Raw genomic sequence first — 20,940 nt, forward strand, 5'->3', positions numbered from 1 at the left:
TGAAAAAAAATCCCACTTGAGTGCATTAACGCAAGGCTGTGGACACAGTTTCTCCATCAGCTGCTGACAACATTTCCCAGTTTCCAGGGAGCAGCAGCTTGTGCTGTACGAGGCAGCCCTGGATGAACAGGCTTTCCCATGGGCTTCTCCAGCAAACCACTGCTCCTCCAGTTCCCAACCAAATCCCAAACCCATCTTTTCCCCATTAAGGCTGTCTTCTCAAGCTATCCCAGTGTGACCGGATTATACAAGTGGTCCAAAAGTTAAGTGATGGCCAGGAAAAATTAATGGGAAAACCTAACTTTAGGTCAGCATGCGCAATAGCAAATGGAAAATGCAGTGCCTGAGCTGTCAGCTCCCCGCGCCCTTAGGGACAGCTGTGTGGTAGCCGGGCTTCATTTCCAAAGAGACTGCAGCAAGCCAACCAGGAGTCAAAGCAGCTGGTAAGCATGAGTTTTTATTTTTTTTCTCCTCTTACTAAGTTCAGGATTTTCTCTTCTTTTGGGCTGAAACAGACAAACAATTTTCTATTTGCAAGAAGTTTCCTTTCTTAGAATTATTCTCAGAATAGCCAGCGAGTATTTTAAACCAAGAATAACGGATCTCCCTTAGATTCATACCCCTGTTTTTGGAAACACTATTTAGAGATCAAAACTCCTAAATCAAAAGTAGTCAGGAACAACAGTGAAAACCCTCATGGCTGTGACAGCCAGTACTGCACTGGCACCTGTCGATTCACCTCTTTCCTTGAAGACTCCTGGGAATATTTGGTTTCCCCAAATCTCCCTGAGTCATTTCAGCTCCTTACCAGGAACCTGCACCACCCAGATTTAAGGTGTGAGCCCCCTGGAGCAAGTCACCGCTGCAACAACGGCAAAAACTATGATACAAGTAATAACAAAAAGAAAAAAAGACCAACATTAGCCAAACCCCTGGATAATAGCCTTTGAAGAAAATGCTGAGTTGGAAAAAGAGATGGATTTTTTGTTCTGTGTTTTGTACACAGAGATGTGGGGGTTTTTTTAAAATATATACACGTATATAATATTTATATAGCGTTACATGAAATTTAAATTCTGAATCATGGTCTGAATCACTATGTAGCACTTATGAATGGCATTGTTCTTATGGATGATATGCTGATTTCTGCTGTTAAATGAATAATCTTCATATAATGCATATGAGCTTTTAATATAGTAGCTTCCAGGGGAATAAATGAAAGCTGCCAAGTGTACTTAGTCCATCTATTACATGTGTGAAAGGTACACTTGCAGCAGATTATTTCAGGTTGCACTGCTGAGCATCAGATGTAAAGACAAAAAGAAACGGGAAAGATCTAGTGAAGAGAGTGAAGATCTAGTGAAGCTAAACCAGAGTTCAAACTCTGAGCTGGCAGACACAACTTAAACCTTTCCCTTTGTATGACACACCTATGCCATAGAACTGCTGCATTTCTCAAAAGAGCAAACCACTTGTGGTTGAGTCAAACTGTGGCAACAGAAGTAGCTTTATATTTACACAATACTTTTCTCATTAGAAAGGCAAAACCCAGATCATTTAACATAACTGCCACAAAGAGCCACCCAGGGATGCTGTGTGGGACGGGCATCACTCCGAGCCCTTTGGAGCAGCTGGGCGGACTCTGCCAGGAAAGCTGCCTGCAGCCCGGCTTTGGGCTGCCTCAAATTTGCACCACTTTTCACCTTAAAGGAGAGTTTAATTTTGCACTACCAGAAGATCTTACTCCTATGCTGTCTGTTGAGCACATGTCACTGAAATTCTTGTGATATTTGAGTTCTAGGCAGCATATGAGAAAGCAGAACTAGCCCCAACAAAATCACCAAAATGCAGCTCAAGAAATGCAGTTTTGAGGCAGATTTGTATTGAACACTAGTGTGTTTTCATGCAGCTATTATAGATGTCCCCAGACCGCCCGTGCTGATTCTGGAGGGGTGCACACTTGGAGCTGACCTGGAGGGGACCCAGGCAGGGGGATGGGGTCCCTTCACTTAGTGCCGTCCACTGAGGCACGGCAAAGTGGCCACGTCACAATGTGCCCAAGTACACACACCCTTATTTGCCAAACCAAGCCACTTTTAGGATTTATAGAAATCTGTTTCACTCATCCACCTGGGTTTGTGGATAATCACTGGACCTAATGGTACCCACAGCCCCAAAAATGTCCCTGAGCCAGAGCCCTGACCCCATCACAGGGCACCACATTGCTGCTGGATTGCTGGAGCTTGGTAGCATGGTTATGGTTTTAGGAGTTCCCCGATTTTTACCACCCACCAAAGTCATTAGGCAGAGCTTTGAAGTTTTCCTCAAAGCCCCCCAATATCCTACAAAACCTGAAATCATAGTAACCTCTTTGTTATTTAGCTTCCTTTTCAAAGGAATTGTTCCAGCAATTACATGAGAGCTAATAAGACATTATTTAAAATCTGACATTTAAATAGCTTGCCTAGGAAAATCAACCCTGCAAAGAAATTGCTCTTAACTATTATTTTTCTTGGAAATTATAGAGCTAAGGGACTCTAATGGCCATGCTGTTACTCACTTTTTATTGCCTATTATGCCACTTATAATGCTCTTAACAGGATACCTTTATTGTTCCAGGGTATAATCTCTGCCCAGAGAGCAGTATCACACAATAGTGATTTTAAAATGTCTGTTTCCTAAAGGCCTGACCCAAACCCACCACAGTCCCACTGATTTTTGGGAGCATCAGAATAAAGCTCCAGGTTGGTCACAGGGTGTCACCACGAACCTGGTTCAGAGGAGCTGCACTAATTGCTCTGACTAGCAAGGAAACTAAATTAAAGGAGAGTATGACCCTACAGTGCCTGAACACCATGCAACTTGTCTTCCTGTAATCCAAAACCATAATTTAGGTGGAAAAAAAAACAAACAGTATCATAATTTGATCCAGTTGCTCAGAGGAGATTGAAAACTTGGCTGTAGTTCCTGTTCACATTAGATGGACTCAGCTTAGCAGGCTGGATTTGCAGCGATAAGCTGAGCAGGTGGTTTAAAGGCTTCTGAGGTTTTGAAATGGGCTCCTGCACTTCCCCTCAGCTGCTCACTCAGCCAGGCAGAAGCTGAAGCATATCATGCCTAATTGAGCAGAGCTTTGCAGAATCAACCACAGATACCCTGGCATCTGCCATGCTCGGTGCCGCACGGTGTCTGTGCCCATGCAAAGGGCCCACGAGCTGTTGGTGGTAACTCTGGCATTTGCTCCCCTCCATGCTGGATGTGCTCCCGGGCTGAGGTCCACACTGCTTCCAGGAGCTCCATCCTCGTTTGGCTCATGGAGCTCATGCCAGCACCATGCTGGATGAGAAGGGCCTTTGGAGTGAGCAGAAATTCTTTCCTTCAAATATGCTAATTCAAACATTAGCCTTCCATGCCTCCTCCTTATTCAAGGGTAGTAGTATTTTTGCTTTGTTTTTTTGTTTTGTTTTTTCCTCCTGATAACCTTTGAAGTTAACACAGTGATTGTCCATATCAGGAACCAATGATGAGTGGCCCAGCAAGCTTCCTCCTTTGCTCACTGCTGCTGGTGATCCCCCATTGCACAGAGGTGGCCACCCAGGAGGTACAGCCCGACCCCAAAACGCCGTGTGCCAACTGGATGGGAGGAGCACCTGGCTATCCTGGCCACAACGGTCTCCCTGGAAGGGACGGGAAAGATGGAAAAGATGGACTAAAAGGAGAAAAAGGAGAGGAAGGTTGGTGAGGAACAGGGGTACATCGGTGCTGGAGCCCTGGGCAGCCCCAGCACTCAGGGCCAGCCCCAGGAAGTCTCACGTCTGGTGGGTCCATGCCTGATTTTTGCCCACATGGCTTTTGAGTATCTCCAGGGATGAAGATCCCACAACCGAAGTCTGGTGGTTGTTTTTCCAATTAATTATGTTTTTTCAGACATGCTGCTCTTGGCAGTTCTGCACATGGCTGTGGGCTGAGCTGGCTTTCCACTCGCTGTCTCAGCTCATGGTGGGTGTTGGGGTCATCCAGCCTTTCCTCAGGGGACTCCTCTTGCTCCACGCTGCCAAGCAGATCCTCGTGCCACAGCCCCCTCTGCATTTTGGGTTGGTGGGTAGTGGCTGCCAGCACAGCACAAACAGCTCTCTGTCCCCACTCTGTCCTCCAGGTCCGCAAGGTCCCAAAGGTGACCAAGGCGAAATGGGAGTCCCAGGACGGGAAGGGCCAAGAGGATTTCCCGGATACCCAGGGCAGAAGGGGGAGAAGGGTGAAGGCAGCTTTGTCTACCGCTCCGCCTTCAGCGTGGGGCTGACGGAGCGAGCCCCCCACCCCAACGTCCCCATCCGCTTCAGCAAGATCTTCTACAACGAGCAGAACCACTATGATGCCAGCACTGGCAAGTTCCTCTGCAGCATCCCTGGCACGTACTACTTTGCCTACCACCTGACAGTCTACCTGACAGACGTCAAGGTTAGCCTCTACAAGAAGGACAAGGCGGTGATCTTCACCTATGACCAGTTTCAGAAGAACAACGTTGACCAAGCAAGTGGCTCCGTCTTGCTGCACCTCAGCTCTGGGGATGAGGTCTGGCTGCAGGTGTACGGGGAGGGAGACAACAACGGCGTCTACGCCGACAACATCAATGATTCCACTTTCATGGGCTTCCTTCTATACCCAGACCTGGATGTCCATTAAAGCAGGGGGTGCTGCATGGGAGAGGATGAGGTGGCTTAACCCTGGACAGCATTCTGGGGCACTGGCGCTATTGCTATACTGTATTTAGCAGAAAATTGCCTTCTGCAGGGGCAACAATTGCCAAGGGTGGACCCTATTACCTGAAAAGTCAGTGAGGTAATACAGAAGTGACTTCCATGGGACCAAGAGTTCATTCCTACCTTTGCTCTTGCTCTCCTTGTGGAAACCTGGGCCCAAAGTCAAACACCACACCTACTGCATCATGAGAGAGAGTTAGACGGCCTAGCCTTTTTTTTAAATTTAAAAGTGACGGGAGAAAAATTTGCTACATCTAAATATCACATTCTAAATTTCCCTTTTTTAACCACTTAAATTCATTCAAACCAACGGCACACATATCAGGCAGCATTTTTAAATTTGAGTAGTAGAGGAAGAAGACTATTCACTAAAGCTATCACTGTTGTTGTTTTCAGCTACAACAGATGGCTCCCTTTTTTCCATCATAACTCCCTGTTTTATTATGGTCTTTGACTTCTACCCATGGCTTGTTGTCTCTCTTCTTTAGCCCAGATCTTTAAATATATTCAGATTATTAATTTTCATTTATTTTAATAATTTTATTTTCCTTTTATGTTTATCCCCAACATTATGTCTAATATAGACAGCATGCTTGGTTAAAGCAGGGATCTTCTCTTTTGATTTATCTGAAAAGCCTTACAAATGCTGGTGAGGCTACACAAGCAGCCCATTGACCATGTGGCTTTGGGGGTCCTGACGTCTTGGCCTCACAGTTTTGACGCTTGGAAATGCCAGCAGCTTCCCTGCAAACACTTGCCTGACAGGGGAGTAGAATGTCCCTCAAGGCTCCTGGGCAAAGGGGACCTCAGGATGGAGATGTCCCTTCCCAAATCACTCGGCTGGCACTGGAAGTGATGGCGCAAGTACTTGTTCAGCCCAGAGGCCATCAGCATAGGGCATGCAAGCAGCTCCTCACAGTTCCCACCTGCAAGCTGGCAGCATCCTGTCCCATCTCCCCTCTGAATAGCTCCCAAGCACAGCCAGAAGTTGAGTAGCAACCATGTTTTTATTTTTCCATGCCATGAGTGTGCCAATAGCACTGGTTGGCACAGCAGCTGGGCAGAGCTCCCATGTTGAGTGGGCTCCAGGGCTGAACACCCCCAGGACCTGTCCCAGCTCTTGGCAAGCTTAGCCCAACGGAGGATGAGTATCAAGGCTGAGATTAGTAGCAATCCCATTAAATTGCTTTCCAAGGAGCTTGCTTGACTTTTAGCTAAAAGAGGATTTGATGGCTTCTCAGATATGTTCAAAGAAGACTCCCATTAAACTTCAGAACAAGCTAAACCAGATCAGAGCTAACGCATTATTACAAGCACAAAACAGCATTAAGAGCTTCCACTGAAATTACTTCCAAGAGCAGTAGCATTTTCTACGCTCTGGTGCATTACCACATTACAAATAGTAACAACAATAAAAAACTCACTCAGAATGCTCATGCTTTTTTTGTATGCGCTGTTAGGAAGGGTTTGAAGAAAGGGACATTCTCCTAGGCTCATTTTCCAGCAAGGTGGGGGCACACTGCCATGGCAGACACACGGTTACCCCTCTTTTGCTTTCCCAAGAAACTCCCAACCCTCTAGCTCTCATCAAGGCTTCAGCATCTCATCACCTCACACTGTATTGCCTCCTTTGGATAAGATGTGCTCTGGTTTCTAGACTATTTCCCAAAAAACAGCCAGAGCGGCTCTGCTGGCCCAGGAGGATCCAGGCATATTAGATTTAGCAAGGGCTAAACTGATGCTAAATCTGATCATGCTGCATTCAGAGAGCTGGGAAAAACCCTGCTCCTATTGTGTGAATTAATGGAAAGGGAATGGGGAAAGAAAAAAACAACACACACACACAAATTCAAAAAACTAATACATAAACAAATGGAGATTTTAAAATGCAGCAGCTGCTGAATCAAATGGCGTAAGAGGCTTAAACTGAAAGGAGCAAGTCAGAGCTTTTGCAGTGTTGGGGTGTTTTGGTTTTTTTTCAAATATTTTCTGATAGATTTTCTGAAGACAGGAAAACTGAAACATTTGGGGTAAAGCCCAGGAGGAATTACTGATTTAAAAACTAGTTCCCAAGAGGCAGCCAAAACAAATTATTCCCTTCCTTGCTACTACACAGCAGGAGCACATATGCATAGAGTTTTATTCCATACGCCAGGACTCAGAGGCTCAGACGTCTTTTTACACTGCCACGCACATTCAATGCCATGTGCTTTGGGCCAGGGCAGAGCCCCGGATTTCTGACCAGCCCCTGCAATGTCTCCATCAGCACCATGCCCCATATTGCTACAACTTCCACCCAGGCCAGCAGCATCTCCCATCTCAAGTCACCATGGCTGTAGTCCAAGAAACGTGACATGTATTGGAAACTCAGGCCACACAGGCCCTTATGGGAAAGTCTCATTGAACCCCACATAGTCACTAGCTCTCTGTATTGTCCCCCACCACAATTCACCCCATTTGGGATGCTCACAGGTGCCCTTAGACCTCAAGGCAGATGACCAGCGCCCCAGGAGAGGCCCAGATTCCTGGTCAGCCTCTTGGCCATCATGACAGTATAGTGGCTGGGGGCTACAAAAAGAACCAAAACAAGCCCCACAGCACAGACCCAGCCTGGAAGTCCCTGTTTCAAAGTCTGGCTCTGGTTTTGGTCCTGGGTCTTTGCCTGTCCCCACTGTTAGGGTGCTCAGGGCTCTGTATCCGGAAGAAGTTTCACCTAATATTGCAGTCACTGTTACATTCATATATGAGCAGAATGCATATCTTATATGTACACACATGCACATTATCACAGATCATGAGATAACAAAGCTCCATAAGAATGCTGTAAATAAGATATTTTACCTTATTTAATCATTAAACCTGTAGCCTCTTTATTACCCTGTAAATGTTTTTTCCAAACTCCTCTGCAAGCAGCAGCCTCACATGCAGGCTTCTGCCTCCTTGCCTGCTGCATAGGAACATCAAAACCGGGGCCCCAGGGGGCTGCAGGGCTCTGTGCCCCAGGAGCAGCAAGCAGGGGTTTGGGACCAGAGGTGTTAGGGGACTCTGGCTCCAGCCCAGGTAGCTGCGGGGCCAGCACCTTGTGGTCAGGGCAGGAGTCAGGTTGCTTGCCGAGGGGCATCTATGTTTCACCAAATACAGAGGCAGAAAAACAGAACCACGGTTTCCCTTGAGACCACCCCAGTTGTTCCTCAGTCGCTGGGCTTATGAGCCGTCCCACTGTGGGGGCTGGCACCGGCACCATTTCTGTTCCTCCCACTGGTGCATGACAAACACAACCACGGCAAGTAGTACGTAAAACGTATGCTATTAGGAGCACAAGTTCTGCTGCCTCTGTAAGCAATGGGGATGCATAAAGGAGGGGGCTGCCCAGTTCATGCAGGATCTGCCTTAATGAGTAGTTGCCTATGCAATCGCCCAGGACAGGAGGGCAGCAAAGCACAAACCTCCTCTCAGCTCCCCTCTGCCTAAGCACACTAGGGACTTCTGTCTTTTACAGGATATTTTCAAACACATTTTAGAGGGTTAAACCTCAAGGTTTGAATCCCAGGCTAAAATCCTGATCAAGCAGTGATTTTCTCCTTACCAATTACACACCCTTCCTATGCTAATGGTGTGTTTTATCAAGAAAAAAAAAAACAAGAACACAAAACCAAACCAACCTGTAAACACAATAAGATAAAGTACTTGAGAAGTTTTAAAGAAAGCCATTATGGCTTTCTGTGTACTGGCTTTTCCCCCTTGCCATAGTATGAATACTGAAATGCAGTTTCACCAGGGTACTCACCCTCAGGGATGCGAGTGCAGAGATCGTCTTCCTCCCAGCACTTGCATAAAGGATGCTCCAGGCAGAGTACCTGCCATCGCACAGTGCTTATTGCCACCAGGCACCTCAAAAACCAGCAAAAAACAGACCAGTCCCCCAGTTAGCCCAGGCAGCAGGCTGTGAACAAGGCAAGGCCACATTGCATGGAAATAGGGGCCAAAAGCCCCCTTTTAGGGATTTGGACTGTTTCTGAAGTCTTTTGTATCAAATCTGTGTAGGATTCTTGCTCTACAGAGCTCAGCTAGAGACACACACTGACCTCCTTAGCAGGCACCAAATCCTAGTTTAAACCACCAGCCACCCAAAAAGCCACTTTGCACCCCCAGGAGCAGCAATCAGGCCCCTCCCAGCTCTCCCCTGGGGCAAATGCTCCCAACAGAGGCTCACCCCATCAGCAAAGCACCCACAGCTGTGGGGCAGGGTAGGCAAATCCCTGCCCCACTGCAGCCAGGGTCAAACCCTAAAACTGCCCTAAACATCCCTGCTATCGCCCCCTGAGGCTGCCCAGCCCTTGCAGATGTGTGCATGGGGGGTCTCAATGACGCAAAAAAGGACTGAGGAGCCTCAGGAGCAACAGCTGAGCAGGGCCAGCAACCACCCCACCAGGCTGCGAGCCCCTTTATAGCCCAGGAACCACCCAAATCCCTGCATGTGGCTACCAAACCTCCACCTCCCTGGCTCTGCCCTGCCAGGGCACACTGCCAGGTTGCTCACAGTGGACTGAAGGCAAAGAGCTGCAGAGCACCATGCTTGCCCCATGCTGCTTTTAGGGAAGAGCTGCAAATAGGGCTTGAGAGGGTAAGGAGCTCCTGGGGGATGAGAGCAGAGGAGTTCCTAAAGAATCCAGCCTTTTTTCCATTACTGAGTTGCTGTGGTTTTACGCTCCCTCTGCACTTCATAAACCTGGAGGCTGGGAAAACCTGGCCAAAACAGGCACATATCCAGGGCCTGGGCTGGCTCCTAAGGACTGCACAGTGCTTTGAACACACTGTTGTCTTATAACGACACATGCTGAAAGGGCACAGAATTACCTGATTGCCAACAAATTTTAATGTTTTGGGTGGGTTTTTTCTTTGTTTGTTTGTGTTTTAAACCAACTCTGACAATAGATGCCAAGTACAAAGTGAGGTCTCACTACTTGCTGCCACTCTAGCTGTGGCAGGTTTAAATGGCTGTTTTTCCCTTCAGACACTAATGTGCAGCTGCAGGCACACAAATGCTTCTGGGCATAAATGTTGCCAGCAGCTCCTATCAGATAGCAACCTATATGGTGAAGACACCACGAACAAGGTCTTATTTGCCCCATTGTAATTAGGGCAGGTTATAAAGAGAGCACTTGGCTCCTTTGATCTTGATAGCTGTGTTTGACTGTTCCTCCCGGTACTGCTGCTCGGGGAAAGGCAGCGGGAAGGAAGCAGGCTCTCCTGATAGCAGAAAGCAAGAACACCCCCCAACGAAAGCTTTAAGTCACTGCACTAACAATTAGGGATAAATAACGTGGCTACAGCTGGAGAGACAGGCCAGTTCCATACAGCAGGGAAACGATCTGTGAAAGCAACCGTGGCCCTTCTCAACACAATTACAGGCTGAGCCTAATTGTGCCTCAACCCCGTGTAATGGCTTGTGCCAATAATTAATTACAATACAAATAGCAGCTGCACAAAACCATGAAGAGCAACAAGAAAGAGAGAAATTCTTTGTAAGATTTGTGTCATATTTATTTGTGAAGTATAAACTCGTTGGAGGCTGTTTGGCATAGAAGAAGGCAGAGGGATTAGGAAAAAGCCCTACATTTAGGTAATCAGCAATTTTACTTCCCATGCAGGAAATGCCATCAGGTTTGAAGTTCATCCTTTGAAATACTCTGTAGGAAACCAATTCTGAGTGTACCCAAGCTGGGAGCAGGGCCGCCACACATTTTTATGACATTTGTACTAGATGTGGGTCTGTAATCACCAAGCCCTCAGCTCATCCCAGAAGGCCATGCCAGGATAACACCATTGCTCTTTAAGGACAGTTGTGTGACCTCCTTACAGGAAGCCTTATTAGGAACCAGAAGTGGGGGCATACAGAAGGCTGTCAGACAGGATCAAGTTCCTGTCCCATGACAGGAGTCCCCTCTGCAAGTGTCCTCACAGAGGCATCCTCAGCTGGGCTCAGACTCCCCTGCGGGGGCAGCTCCTGTCTGTACCAGGGACACTTCGTCACATCCCCTTGTTGATGCATATTCCCTTGCTCAGTCACCCACCTCATACACGACATTCTCAGCTATAAATCTGTTTACTGACAACAACATACAGACTAGGGTCTATTCCTTCAAGAGGCTGTAAGTCTACATGGTTTCACATAGGATTATTCGAGGTTTGTACATACATATCACAGCTTCAGATGAGGTGCTGTGAACATAGCTAAAGTTAGAGCTGACTGGAAACTTACTACATGCAAACTGACTTTTCCATAAATAAGAAACAAGTATTCACCAAGATGGCCCTACTTGCCAGTTTTAAAAGCTTCAGAAGGTACTGCTCCTCTCTCCCTCTGCTCTGAAGTCCCTGTAGTACCTTGGGAAAAGGTTATAATTTGGATTAGAATTCTGACCCTGATGCTTCACAAAGACAAATTGGAGCAAATACAAAAGGCCAACTGATAAAAAATTTGGAAGTAAAACCATGGAAGTAAACCCTTGTCCTCAAAGCCACCCCTGCTGCCAAGGACTGACTTGCATTGTGCTAGAGCTTTTCCAAGAGCCCCGATGTGACACTCACATTCCAGCCCAGTCTCTGAGCAGGGGACTCACAGGGAACAGGGCTGCACTGTCATCTGCCCAGCGGGCTTCCATCTGCTGAACAACCGTATATTGAGAGTGGGAAGATGCCTGCCAGCTTCCCAACACCCTGGGGAAGCAGGAAGAACTCCATTTATTCATCTAAATCAATTCCTTCTTTATTAAGAACAGAACCTTCCACTTCAATTACTGATGAAAAATATTGAAATAAAAACCCTTTATTTTCATTCCCTGGGAGTTAACCAAGAAAACTCCCCAAAATCCTAAAGAACCAAGGAAATCCCACTGCTACCACACTAGGTCTGAGCTCACCTGTTCTCATTCACTTTAAGAAGAGCGGTGGAGCCCTGGGTTCTCCTGCTAGCCAGCTCAGAAAAGGCTCTGCAGAGATATTAAGCACAGACAACTGTGCTTCCTTTGGCATGGTGACTTTCTCCCTCACAATTACTTTATTCTATTCAGCTCAAAATACATTGCACATTCTTAATTCCTAAGAATATACTGTGACAGCCAGCAGTTTCCTGCAGAGAACTGGCCTTGTGAGTGTGCCAAAGGGAATGGGTTGATATTTCAGCGTTTGGAAGCCATTCCTTTTCATCTGTGCTGCGCAACTGGCCTCACCACTTATACAGTATTTTAGTATTTGGGATCTCATCCTTCCAAGACTCGGGCAGGAAATCAGCTTTATACATTGCCAGCTGCCCCGCTTGAGTCAGTGGGACAATTCACAATACTAACCCCAGTACCTCCATAAGTCTGTTCAGACTAGATCCTTAATTTGGACATTGAAATACTGAGCGGTACCCAGCAGCCTATAAAGTAATATACATCAGACTAAATGTGTGCAAAATGCTGCTAGAACAGGCACATTCTTTCACTCAGAAACACGTATTATGAGTGGTGTCAGTCTCCACAAAAGGTACAGGAATCAAAGCTCAGTAAAAGAAACTGTCAAGGCTGGCAAATCACAGAATTGACTGGTTTGGAAAAGACCTCAGAGATCATCAAGTCCAACCCTTGGTCCAACTCCAGTCCATTGACTAGAACATGGCACTGAGTGCCATGTCCAATCTCAGTGCCTTTTGAATTATTTTTTTTATTAGAGATTTTTAACATCTTGTGATTATTTCCTGACAACAGGCTGATTGCCTGCAGACTAATTAGACTGAAATGCTTGACAACTGGTAACACAGAAACAATCTAAAGCTGAAGGGCATTTTGTTCTTCAGATTAGCCCTTCCATATTAATACTGTCCCAAAAGGGACCCAAACAAACTACAGTTCCTGATCAAAGTGCTCACACATTGACGGCCCTCTTTAGAATGAGGAAGCTATATACACACTCCTCACCCAGGCTCATTGCAGAGAGAACTTCAGACTCCACACCGCTACAACATACATAACCTCAACACCATCTCACTCCGACTCTAAAGAACATTCCTGTTCATATCACTTAATCCCCAGAGAACAAACCCACAGCACTTATCGGATTTAAGTGTAAGCTTAGCACCTGGGAAGAAACAAAGAATCACTCAGTTCTCGCGGTAGCTACAGCCAGAGTGGCATCAGCTGCACACCAAAGCAGGTCATGAAGTTGAGCAGCTTTCTTCAAATGGAATTTTACTAACCAAAACTTTTACACACTGTATAAAGTTCCCTACAGACACATATACCATACTCCCCAGGTGCCAGCAGTACTATTTATGCTGCTTTTTAACACGAAACATTGAGATTCTAGACCTGTTCACAAAAATTAGTTAACTATACCCACCTTGAACAGGCAGCTCTAGCCTACCCAGGATGAAAATTCTTGACCTCTAGGCTGTGCTGGACCCATGAGTATTATTTGCCCTCTACCCAATCTCATTTAGACAGGTGCCATGTTTTGATCAAGTGAGACAATGTTACAAAACTAGAACTACTCACCATTAGCACTTCCAAACTCACACTTTGCTGAGGTTTTGAACATCTCTAAAGAAGATGGAAGGGGCTAGAACACCATTAATACTGAATAGCAACTATTCAAGATGGATTGTATCACAGAATATACTCCTGCTGCTGTGATCAACCTAAGGCAGGCCAATGAAAAACAACGGAGGAATCTGTGTAACACAATGACAAGGAAGTGTTCCAAAGCCAAGGTGACCATCTTGAGGAATCTGGACATCAGCAGAAGAAAGTCACTAAAATAACAGAAGAAGAAGTGTTGCTTCTTAAATCTGTCATATTTTGCACCTGCCCAGAATGCAGCCTCCATTTACTGGCAACACCTCCTTTCTCAAAATTCAGTTTGGAGAAAGCACAGCACCAAAGCTAGGAACAGCCCAAAAGCAGTTGCTACCACTCATTGAAACTGTTTACACTGGTTTCAGGAAAGCTTGAAAGTGAGCACTAAAAAGGCAACTGTCTCAGCAAGACAGTTCCTTCAGGGACTCACTGTAATGTCAGACGCTAAGCAGAGTAAATGTCAGAATGAGGATTTAACACACGCTGGATGATGAAACCCAGGATGCTGAGAAATCCACAGGAATACAATAAAAAGACACCCAAGTTTTACTGATTTTATTGTGTTTACATTTTTAAGCTCAGGGACAAGCATACTTACTGTTACATTTAAAATCTTCTTTTTTAAGGCAAACCCAAAAAAAAAAAAAACCAACCAAAAAACAACACGTGAAAGAAGTTTGAGAGGAAAGGGTTTCATTCCAGATTAAATTTAAATTGGGTTAAGTCTTTGAAGAAAGATCAGTCACAGTATTACTTTTGTGATCAATTTACGGAATACAGACTGTATTTAAGATCAGAGAGGATTAAACTCTCGACTCTGAAACATAATAAAACTTAACTTGTTCCTTTCATTCTGAGAGTCACTTCGGTCACTGAACGGTGCAAAAATCAAACATTTCTAAAAATGTTCTAGAAACTTGTGTCAAAGTCTGACTGATTCATATACACTCTACATAAAGGTATGAATGATTACATTACCTGCTGCAGGAGAAACAAATCCCAAAATTCTTTTCTTTCTATAGAGTACAGTTTCAAGAATTAGATTAGATTTTTAAACCAAACAATTCCCAGGGCCAGAACATTTCTCTGCTTAAAATATCAAGATAAAACTACTTTTTCTTCCCATGCTTCCTGGATTAAAAGTTAAGTACTGATGGTAGCTGAGTATCTATCTTGACACAGAAGACAACGCACACTCTTCTTACTGTGACTGGCAAACTAGAGTCAGACCATTCAGAACAAGCAACCGTTAGCCTTGGATAACCCTTGGATAAACAAGACTTTTCTAGGCAGGAATATGCCCTGATGAGTATCTTTATAAAATATCCAAAAGTAACAGTGAACGATTTAACAAAAAAAAAAAAAAAAGCATTCTCTAAGGAAACTCGGAATACAGCAATATTTACTTCTAAATATATCCCAGACTGTGTTGTGGGTTTTTTTTAAATACTTTATTGAACGAGCACATCAGCAAGTAACATTTTAAGAAAAATCTAGACACAGCTTCCTAACAAATAACAGTCCACAATTCCCTCCTTAGTTGTCTTTAACCATCTGGTTTTCATATTCCCCAAGCAGCTTATACAGGTTTTCTCCCCCTCTGTGATTTTCCTGTTTTGATTATTTTAATAAATAATGGACACCACAGGTGATCCTAGAGAAAAATCCACATCTCAGCACTGCATAGCTGGACAACTAAGTTCACTGGATGTCATCATCATCAAAGAGATCTTCGAAATCTAGTCAGAAAAATAAGATAAGGTAAAATAAATTTCAAAAGTTTCAACGTTACATATGCATATACTCAAGTACAGTTCTTCATTATTTGGATTAAAGACAGAAATAAAGGTGAATTAAGTTAATGAAAGTTACTGCGCCATCAGTTACTAGGAATCTAACATCAGGGTGGGAAGACACAGAGAAGAAAAGCAGGCAGACCCATGGAAATGTTCTCTATTATACACAAATTAAACTGTTTCACTTGTACAATACAAGCTGTGCAATTAAATCCATGAAAGCAAAGCTTCAAAGGAGGGGCTTTTATAAAAGCTTTAAGTAGCCATCACACTCAGAGTGGATCAGCCACAATTCACAGACTCCAGAACTAAACAAGTACTGGCTTTATGCAGGCGGCAAGTCTCAGCGGTAGCCACTCCCGCAGAATTGTGCCTTTAGGTCATAGTGACCAGGCACACAGTCATACATTTTGCAGATTGACATTTGCATTTGTAATTTGCTGCTAAAAATCCCTTTCTTAAAAAAAAAAAAAATTCATTGCTGTGAAGGTGTTAATAATAACTCCTATTAATAAAACTCATTTCACTCAGACCAGTGAAATGTGACCAACTAATCACAGCTGTTCTATTCACCTTTGGGAAGTACTTGGAACTGCTTGGCTTTGTATCTTCTTTGTATATTGAGCATAAACTGACAACATAACTGAAACCAAATCTTTATTCTTACAGAAGGTAATGTACAAGTACCATACCATAAACTGAGGATTAATCCTCATTCAGAAGAGTCCTACCTACAGAATATAATATCACAACTTAACGGTGCAACTTTATGGAAACACCTACTCCTGACTATGCTGGCTCCAGCCAAGAGCTGTGTCCTTCGCAACTCTTGAGAGAAGATCAATGCTGAACTTCCTTTTCTCCTGTATTCAAGTGTTTTATATTCTGCCCCAGGAGGACATATACACAGCTGTTGTCCTCTCAAAGCAGCTGTATGTACTTACAGGCATACACTTGACTTTCAAACACAGAATGTGCATAAAACCCAAAGTTTTATTTTGCTTTGGATAGATAGGCATGCATACTTTCAGAGACTAAAGAATCATTATAAAGTAGTAGGACTCACAAACAATTAATAAAATTCTGTCCACGTTTTTCTATGTATTTTCACTGTTTAATACAAGCCATTTGTCATGCAATCAGATGAAGGGATTTTTCCTTGTAGTGATTAACATGCTAGCTCACCTAAAACCTCCAGGAGAGGAGAAACACACATTATATCATTCCCACCTGCATCACTTAACACCGAAGCACTTTTATGACAGCGCTCGCTAGAAGTGTGGTTAGTGAGCACATCAGCGACGACCAGGCACCAAAGACATGAGATGAGAGAGCCACAAGCGAGGTTTGTTATGATAATCTCCTGTTTCTGGACCAGGCAGGCCCAAGGCGCTGCCACCTGAACCCTCATCCCCCGCTCCCGGAACGCCACGGCCCTCACCGCTGCAGACCCTCGTCGCTGAAGGTCCTTACCGTTGAAGAAGTCGGCGTGCACCGCTTTCTCGTTGGCAGCCAGGTCCATCAGCAGCCCCGTACTTCCCCCTGCCTGGGAAAGCAGGCGCTGAGCGCCACCGGGCCATGGCCAGCCAGCACGGCCCCGCCAGGCCTAGGAACCCCGCCGGCAGCTCCCGCAACACCCCCTCACCTCATCGAGATCCACATACGGACCGGCTCCCTCAGGGAACATCTCGTCGACTGCCGGCTTCATGGCGGCAGCCCCCCTCCTCCCCTTCGCGCCGGCGCTTCCGGCCGCGCCGCGTCAACTTCCGCTATAAGGCGGGCTGGCGGCATGCCGCTCTGCGCGGCTGGAGGCCTCCTCTCTACGGTTGCCTGGCCTCGGGCCCCGCTGTTGCCATGGCGAAGGGGGCGGAGTCAGCAAAAAGGCGAATCTGGGCCCTAACCCCGCAAGGGATGCTGCCGTGGGTTGTACCGGGGGTCCTTCCAGTCACCAAGCTGGGTGGACTGGTATTTCACTGCTGTACACACAGAGATCGGTTTCCTGAATCAAAGCTGCAAGCGTCATGTGTAAAAAAAATCTCCCCAAACTGCACAACAGAATTAAGGAGTTTATTGATTTCACACAAAAGCATAAATTGTGAAAAAATAAGACTAACTTAGAGCGTGAAATGCTATAGCTGACTACTGTGGGTGTTAATAGGTCACTGAGGGTCAGCTGAGGTGCATTTGCTGGCAGCCATACATTCAGTTAAACAGGGAGCGGAGCAGCTAGTGCTGGGCGGTGGGCACATGGTAGCCAAGGCGGCTCCCAAACGGAAACTGGGCAAACAAGGTTCTGGCCATTTCTTCAACCCTGTCGTAGGCTCCCAGGGTCCGGAAATATTCCACGTAGGACCAGAAATCACTGGACGAGAAGGGCCAGTACGGCAGGGCTGCGGACTCCCGATAGAGAGCTAAAATTTAAACAAACAAACCAAAAGAAGGCAGATTACTATATTATGAAGAATTTTTGTTGAAAGTTTGGGCCTAGGAGCCAACATGGTTTGGCATCCTATGTCCCCTTGTAGGGCTTGCGGGCTCCTCTGAGCCACCGAGCACCTCGTGTCCAGCTCCGCAGAAGGTGGATCTTCCCCTGATGGAGCCAGTGTCCTCTGCTCCAGCTGCACCAGGAGCCATGGCATGGGACAAGACAGCAGGAACAAAGGGACACCACCAACATTTAGGACAATTCAGGAATTCCCAGGGCTGCTTTAATTTCTAGAAGGCAGATGGGTATTTAAAGCAAGGCACAATTGCAATTTAAAGCCATATTTCCCCATTCCTCATCCACACCATTTCCTTGGCCTGATATAAAAAGATAAGGAATGAGACACCAACATCTGTGCTGTGCCCCAAATTCAGCAGGAAAAGGAAAACCAAAATCGATTCTGAAAATGCAGGAGCTGACCACCCTTGGGCCCAAATCTGAGCAAATACAGAAGCATTCATAAAATGTAGACACTTGCTGAGACCACATTGTTACAAATGTCTTTCTGAGCAGCACAGCTAAACACAGTATTTTGATTTTACTTAAAGCCCATTTAAAACAAATGAGAGTCATTCCACTCACCAGGCTCAGCTTGGGACCAGGGTCTTTAAAGGGAATTAAGAGCCTTCAACCATTCTATTGTCAGGCCTTAATTTTACAGAGTAAAGTTTGCAGCGTGCAGGCACAGATGGCACATAACAAATCAAATGAATGAGCCAAATGCTGTCTGCAGAGGAGAATTCACTGTTTACACCAGCTGACCTTAGATTCACTTTGCAGTCTACTGCTTAGCCCACTGTGAAAGGAAACCGTAATTGCTGGTAACGAGAGCAACAGGATACTGCCTGAACAAGGTTTTGTTTTCTGACTGACGCACACTCTCCTGACTAAGATGTTACCGTGGAAATATTTGCTGTGCACAAATATAATAGTACCCCTAAAGCTGTGAAAAAACAGCTGCCGCATTCAAAAGATTTTAGAGCTGTTAGAAAATATAATGGAGCGTATGGAAAACCTTTAGAATTAAAAGTAATCATATTAGCCCTTATTCTGTATGTATATTTCTACTTGCCATGTCTGTTATCACACACTCTGTGCATATTTGTATCTGCACACTCAAGATGCTACTGGCTCTCCTGCTGGTTACACTAACCGAGATGTACACCAGCAATAGCAGTACCTTGTTATCACAGATACTTCTATGCAGCTTTGTTTTCAGAAAGAATTCCATCTGAAAACACCAAAGAGTGGTTAAATAATATAGTCATCAGCAAGCCAGCGTACACATCATTAGGACGCTGAAGGTTTTTTTTTTAATCAAAGGCAAATATCAGTACAATGGACTAATCACGCAAAGTGACACAAACCACAGGATAGCTGTGCTAAGGGATTTATTCCAACATTTGTTTAATTGGATTTGTGGCAATTGGTAAATTTTAAGTTTTTCCTCATAGAAGTCAGTATTTCTCACCCATAACTAGGCACACATATAGCATTACTGTTAAGGACAGACAAAATTCTCAGATGTCTCATACGTTTATATAAGTCTGGTGCTTTCCAGTTATGTTTCATACAACAGAATTAGTGACTTGACCGTAACGCATTTTTGCTTTAAGACTAGAAGTGTATTAGCTCTATTATTAGACATTAACATGTCAGCTTTTAATAAATTTTAAATAAATTTCTAAAAATTCACTCTTCTTTCTCCACCAGAACTAGATGAAAGCACATCCACAGCCCACTGAGGTTAGTAAGTGTTCCTGGCAAATCACTGCTGAGGATCAGGTCTGGGAGTTACAAATGACTCTTCTAATTGTTAGTGATACAAAGGAAAGAAAAAGACATTAAGAATTACCATCTCCATCATGGATTGATCGTGCATCTGTAAATAAAGAGGAAACTCATCAGTACCAGCTCCCACACAAAAGGACTTCCTGTTAATAAAAGGTTTGCTGTGTAGCCAGAAGCCAATAAATTCTTTAATGCACATGTAGGATCCTCTATATAGCCAAACTTTTTTCGATCTTGAACAGCTGAATAAGGAATTCCCTGTTTGCACTCAGTGCTACAAACCAAATACTCTTAACTAACAGCCAGAGCAGTTGTAATTAATACATGAGCAATATCTGATACAAGATAGAGTATACTGCATTAGTAAAAAAATGGTTTTGGCTGCTTGAAAAAATAAAGAATAAGTTTGGCAGTAATCTTACCTGTTAAGATGTTCATCAGCATAAAGAGGAAAAGTAAGCAAATAAGTGTCATCTCTTCTTCAAGATACTGCTCGTGCTTCTGAAAAATAATCTGTACACCTGAGGATTACAAGATATTAATATTTATGCAAAGCCTATTATTTCTTCTTTTATTAGCATAGTATCTTCCAAAGCAGATTCTGATTATTAATTTAGGCACAACAAGTTCCAATTACATTTCATTATAGTTTCTAAACTCCAACACAGAGTATTAAAAGAACCAGAGTTCTGTAGTGAATACTGATATTTTTAGGCGGCATAAATCCAAAATGCTCCTCTGAACTGACATTAAATTAAATGCCTCTGGAAATGTTTTACTTTGTGATGAGTTTGATTTAACTTTAGAAATTACCTCTCTCTCTTTCTCTCCCCTTTTCTTCTTGCAGTAGTAAAGGTCTGTAGCTCCAAGTCAGCTACAAAACACTGAGAGGATTTCTGTTGCCGTAAAATAGTGGTGCTGTTTAAAGAAGGGTGGGGTGAAAAGGAGAGAGAAACGTCACTGAGTTACCACACCAATCTGATTTTGTTATCTTCAGGTAGAGGTATTTTAACTGCTTACATTTACGTTGTATTTCAGCACTGTCCATGAAAGACAGTGGACAGTTTTCCAAGAAGAAATCAGAATCAACTTTGGCAGTTACACTTTTGTATGTTGAAGACAGAGGGAGAAAAGCACCGAATTTGCTTCTGGATTTATTTCCTTTGCTGCCCTCCTGCTTTTCTTTCTTCCCCTTCAGAAAAATAGATTTTTAGAAACATTATTTGAGCAAATTGCTAAGAGGATATTGAGTTTCCTCTCTGGCTGAGCCACAAAACCCACAAATGCTTGACACTGATTTGTTTTCACTTGGGATCCTTAAAAATCTAGATCTCAAAGCAGACATAGGCACCAAGCACTCACTGAAATTAAGTGGCTTACATTGAGCAAAGCAGGTGCCCAACAATCTCAGCCATGGTGGTGGTGCAGGTGCTGCAGCCTTCCAAGAGGGTCAATAAGGTACACTGAAATGCATTTTCACATTATCCTGA

The 20,940-nt window shown here is 44.5% G+C and overlaps 3 protein-coding genes across 4 annotated transcripts; 1 reads left to right on the forward strand and 2 right to left on the reverse strand.

Moving 5' to 3' along the window:
- The first annotated feature begins 223 nt into the window (after positions 1–223).
- Positions 224–7,631, forward strand: ADIPOQ (adiponectin, C1Q and collagen domain containing). Its single transcript, XM_082055908.1, is given in 4 exon segments — positions 224–400; positions 403–443; positions 3,515–3,734; positions 4,157–7,631. Coding segments are annotated over 4 exon segments (861 nt in total). The 5' UTR covers positions 224–327; the 3' UTR covers positions 4,684–7,631.
- Positions 7,632–13,918: 6,287 nt separating this feature from the next.
- COPS9 (COP9 signalosome subunit 9) lies at positions 13,919–16,962 on the reverse strand. Its single transcript, XM_082056369.1, has 3 exons — positions 16,820–16,962; positions 16,648–16,720; positions 13,919–15,117 (listed from the first exon to the last, which is right to left on the reverse strand). The coding sequence occupies exons 1-3, from the start codon at positions 16,880–16,882 to the stop codon at positions 15,080–15,082; spliced, it is 174 nt and encodes a 57-aa protein (XP_081912495.1). The 5' UTR covers positions 16,883–16,962; the 3' UTR covers positions 13,919–15,079.
- Positions 16,963–17,326: 364 nt separating this feature from the next.
- On the reverse strand, positions 17,327–20,527 carry OTOS (otospiralin). 2 transcript variants are annotated; one of them, XM_082056423.1, is made up of 4 exons: positions 20,471–20,527; positions 19,873–19,963; positions 19,515–19,541; positions 17,327–17,585 (listed from the first exon to the last, which is right to left on the reverse strand). In XM_082056423.1, exons 2-4 carry the CDS (start codon positions 19,922–19,924, stop codon positions 17,401–17,403), a joined length of 264 nt encoding a protein of 87 aa, XP_081912549.1. In that variant the 5' UTR covers positions 19,925–19,963; positions 20,471–20,527; the 3' UTR covers positions 17,327–17,400. The 2 variants fall into 2 exon arrangements, with proteins under 2 accessions (XP_081912549.1, XP_081912548.1); XM_082056422.1 differs by lacking the exon at positions 20,471–20,527 and adding an exon at positions 20,264–20,319 and having other exon boundaries at positions 19,873–19,971.
- Between the last annotated feature and the right edge of the window lie 413 nt (positions 20,528–20,940).

This window comes from Streptopelia decaocto (genome assembly GCF_964273445.1).
Source record: "Streptopelia decaocto genome assembly, chromosome: 6".
NCBI classification, from domain to species: Eukaryota; Metazoa; Chordata; class Aves; order Columbiformes; family Columbidae; genus Streptopelia; species Streptopelia decaocto.

What these genes read in the sequence shown, in the direction of transcription:
- OTOS (XM_082056423.1), bottom strand. Translation starts at nt 19,924, where the DNA reads ATGACACTTATTTGCTTACTTTTCCTCTTTATGCTGATGAACATCTTA. An exon ending in GCTGATGAACATCTTAACAG is followed by an intron (nt 19,542 to 19,872) that starts GTAAGATTACTG and finishes CTTTATTTACAG; the next exon opens with ATGCACGATCAATCCATGAT. An exon ending in ATCAATCCATGATGGAGATG is followed by an intron (nt 17,586 to 19,514) that starts GTAATTCTTAAT and finishes TTTAAATTTTAG; the next exon opens with CTCTCTATCGGGAGTCCGCA.
- COPS9 (XM_082056369.1), bottom strand. Translation starts at nt 16,882, where the DNA reads ATGAAGCCGGCAGTCGACGAGATGTTCCCTGAGGGAGCCGGTCCGTAT. An exon ending in CGTATGTGGATCTCGATGAG is followed by an intron (nt 16,721 to 16,819) that starts GTGAGGGGGTGT and finishes CTGCTTTCCCAG; the next exon opens with GCAGGGGGAAGTACGGGGCT. An exon ending in GCACGCCGACTTCTTCAACG is followed by an intron (nt 15,118 to 16,647) that starts GTAAGGACCTTC and finishes TTTTCTGACTAG; the next exon opens with ATTTCGAAGATCTCTTTGAT.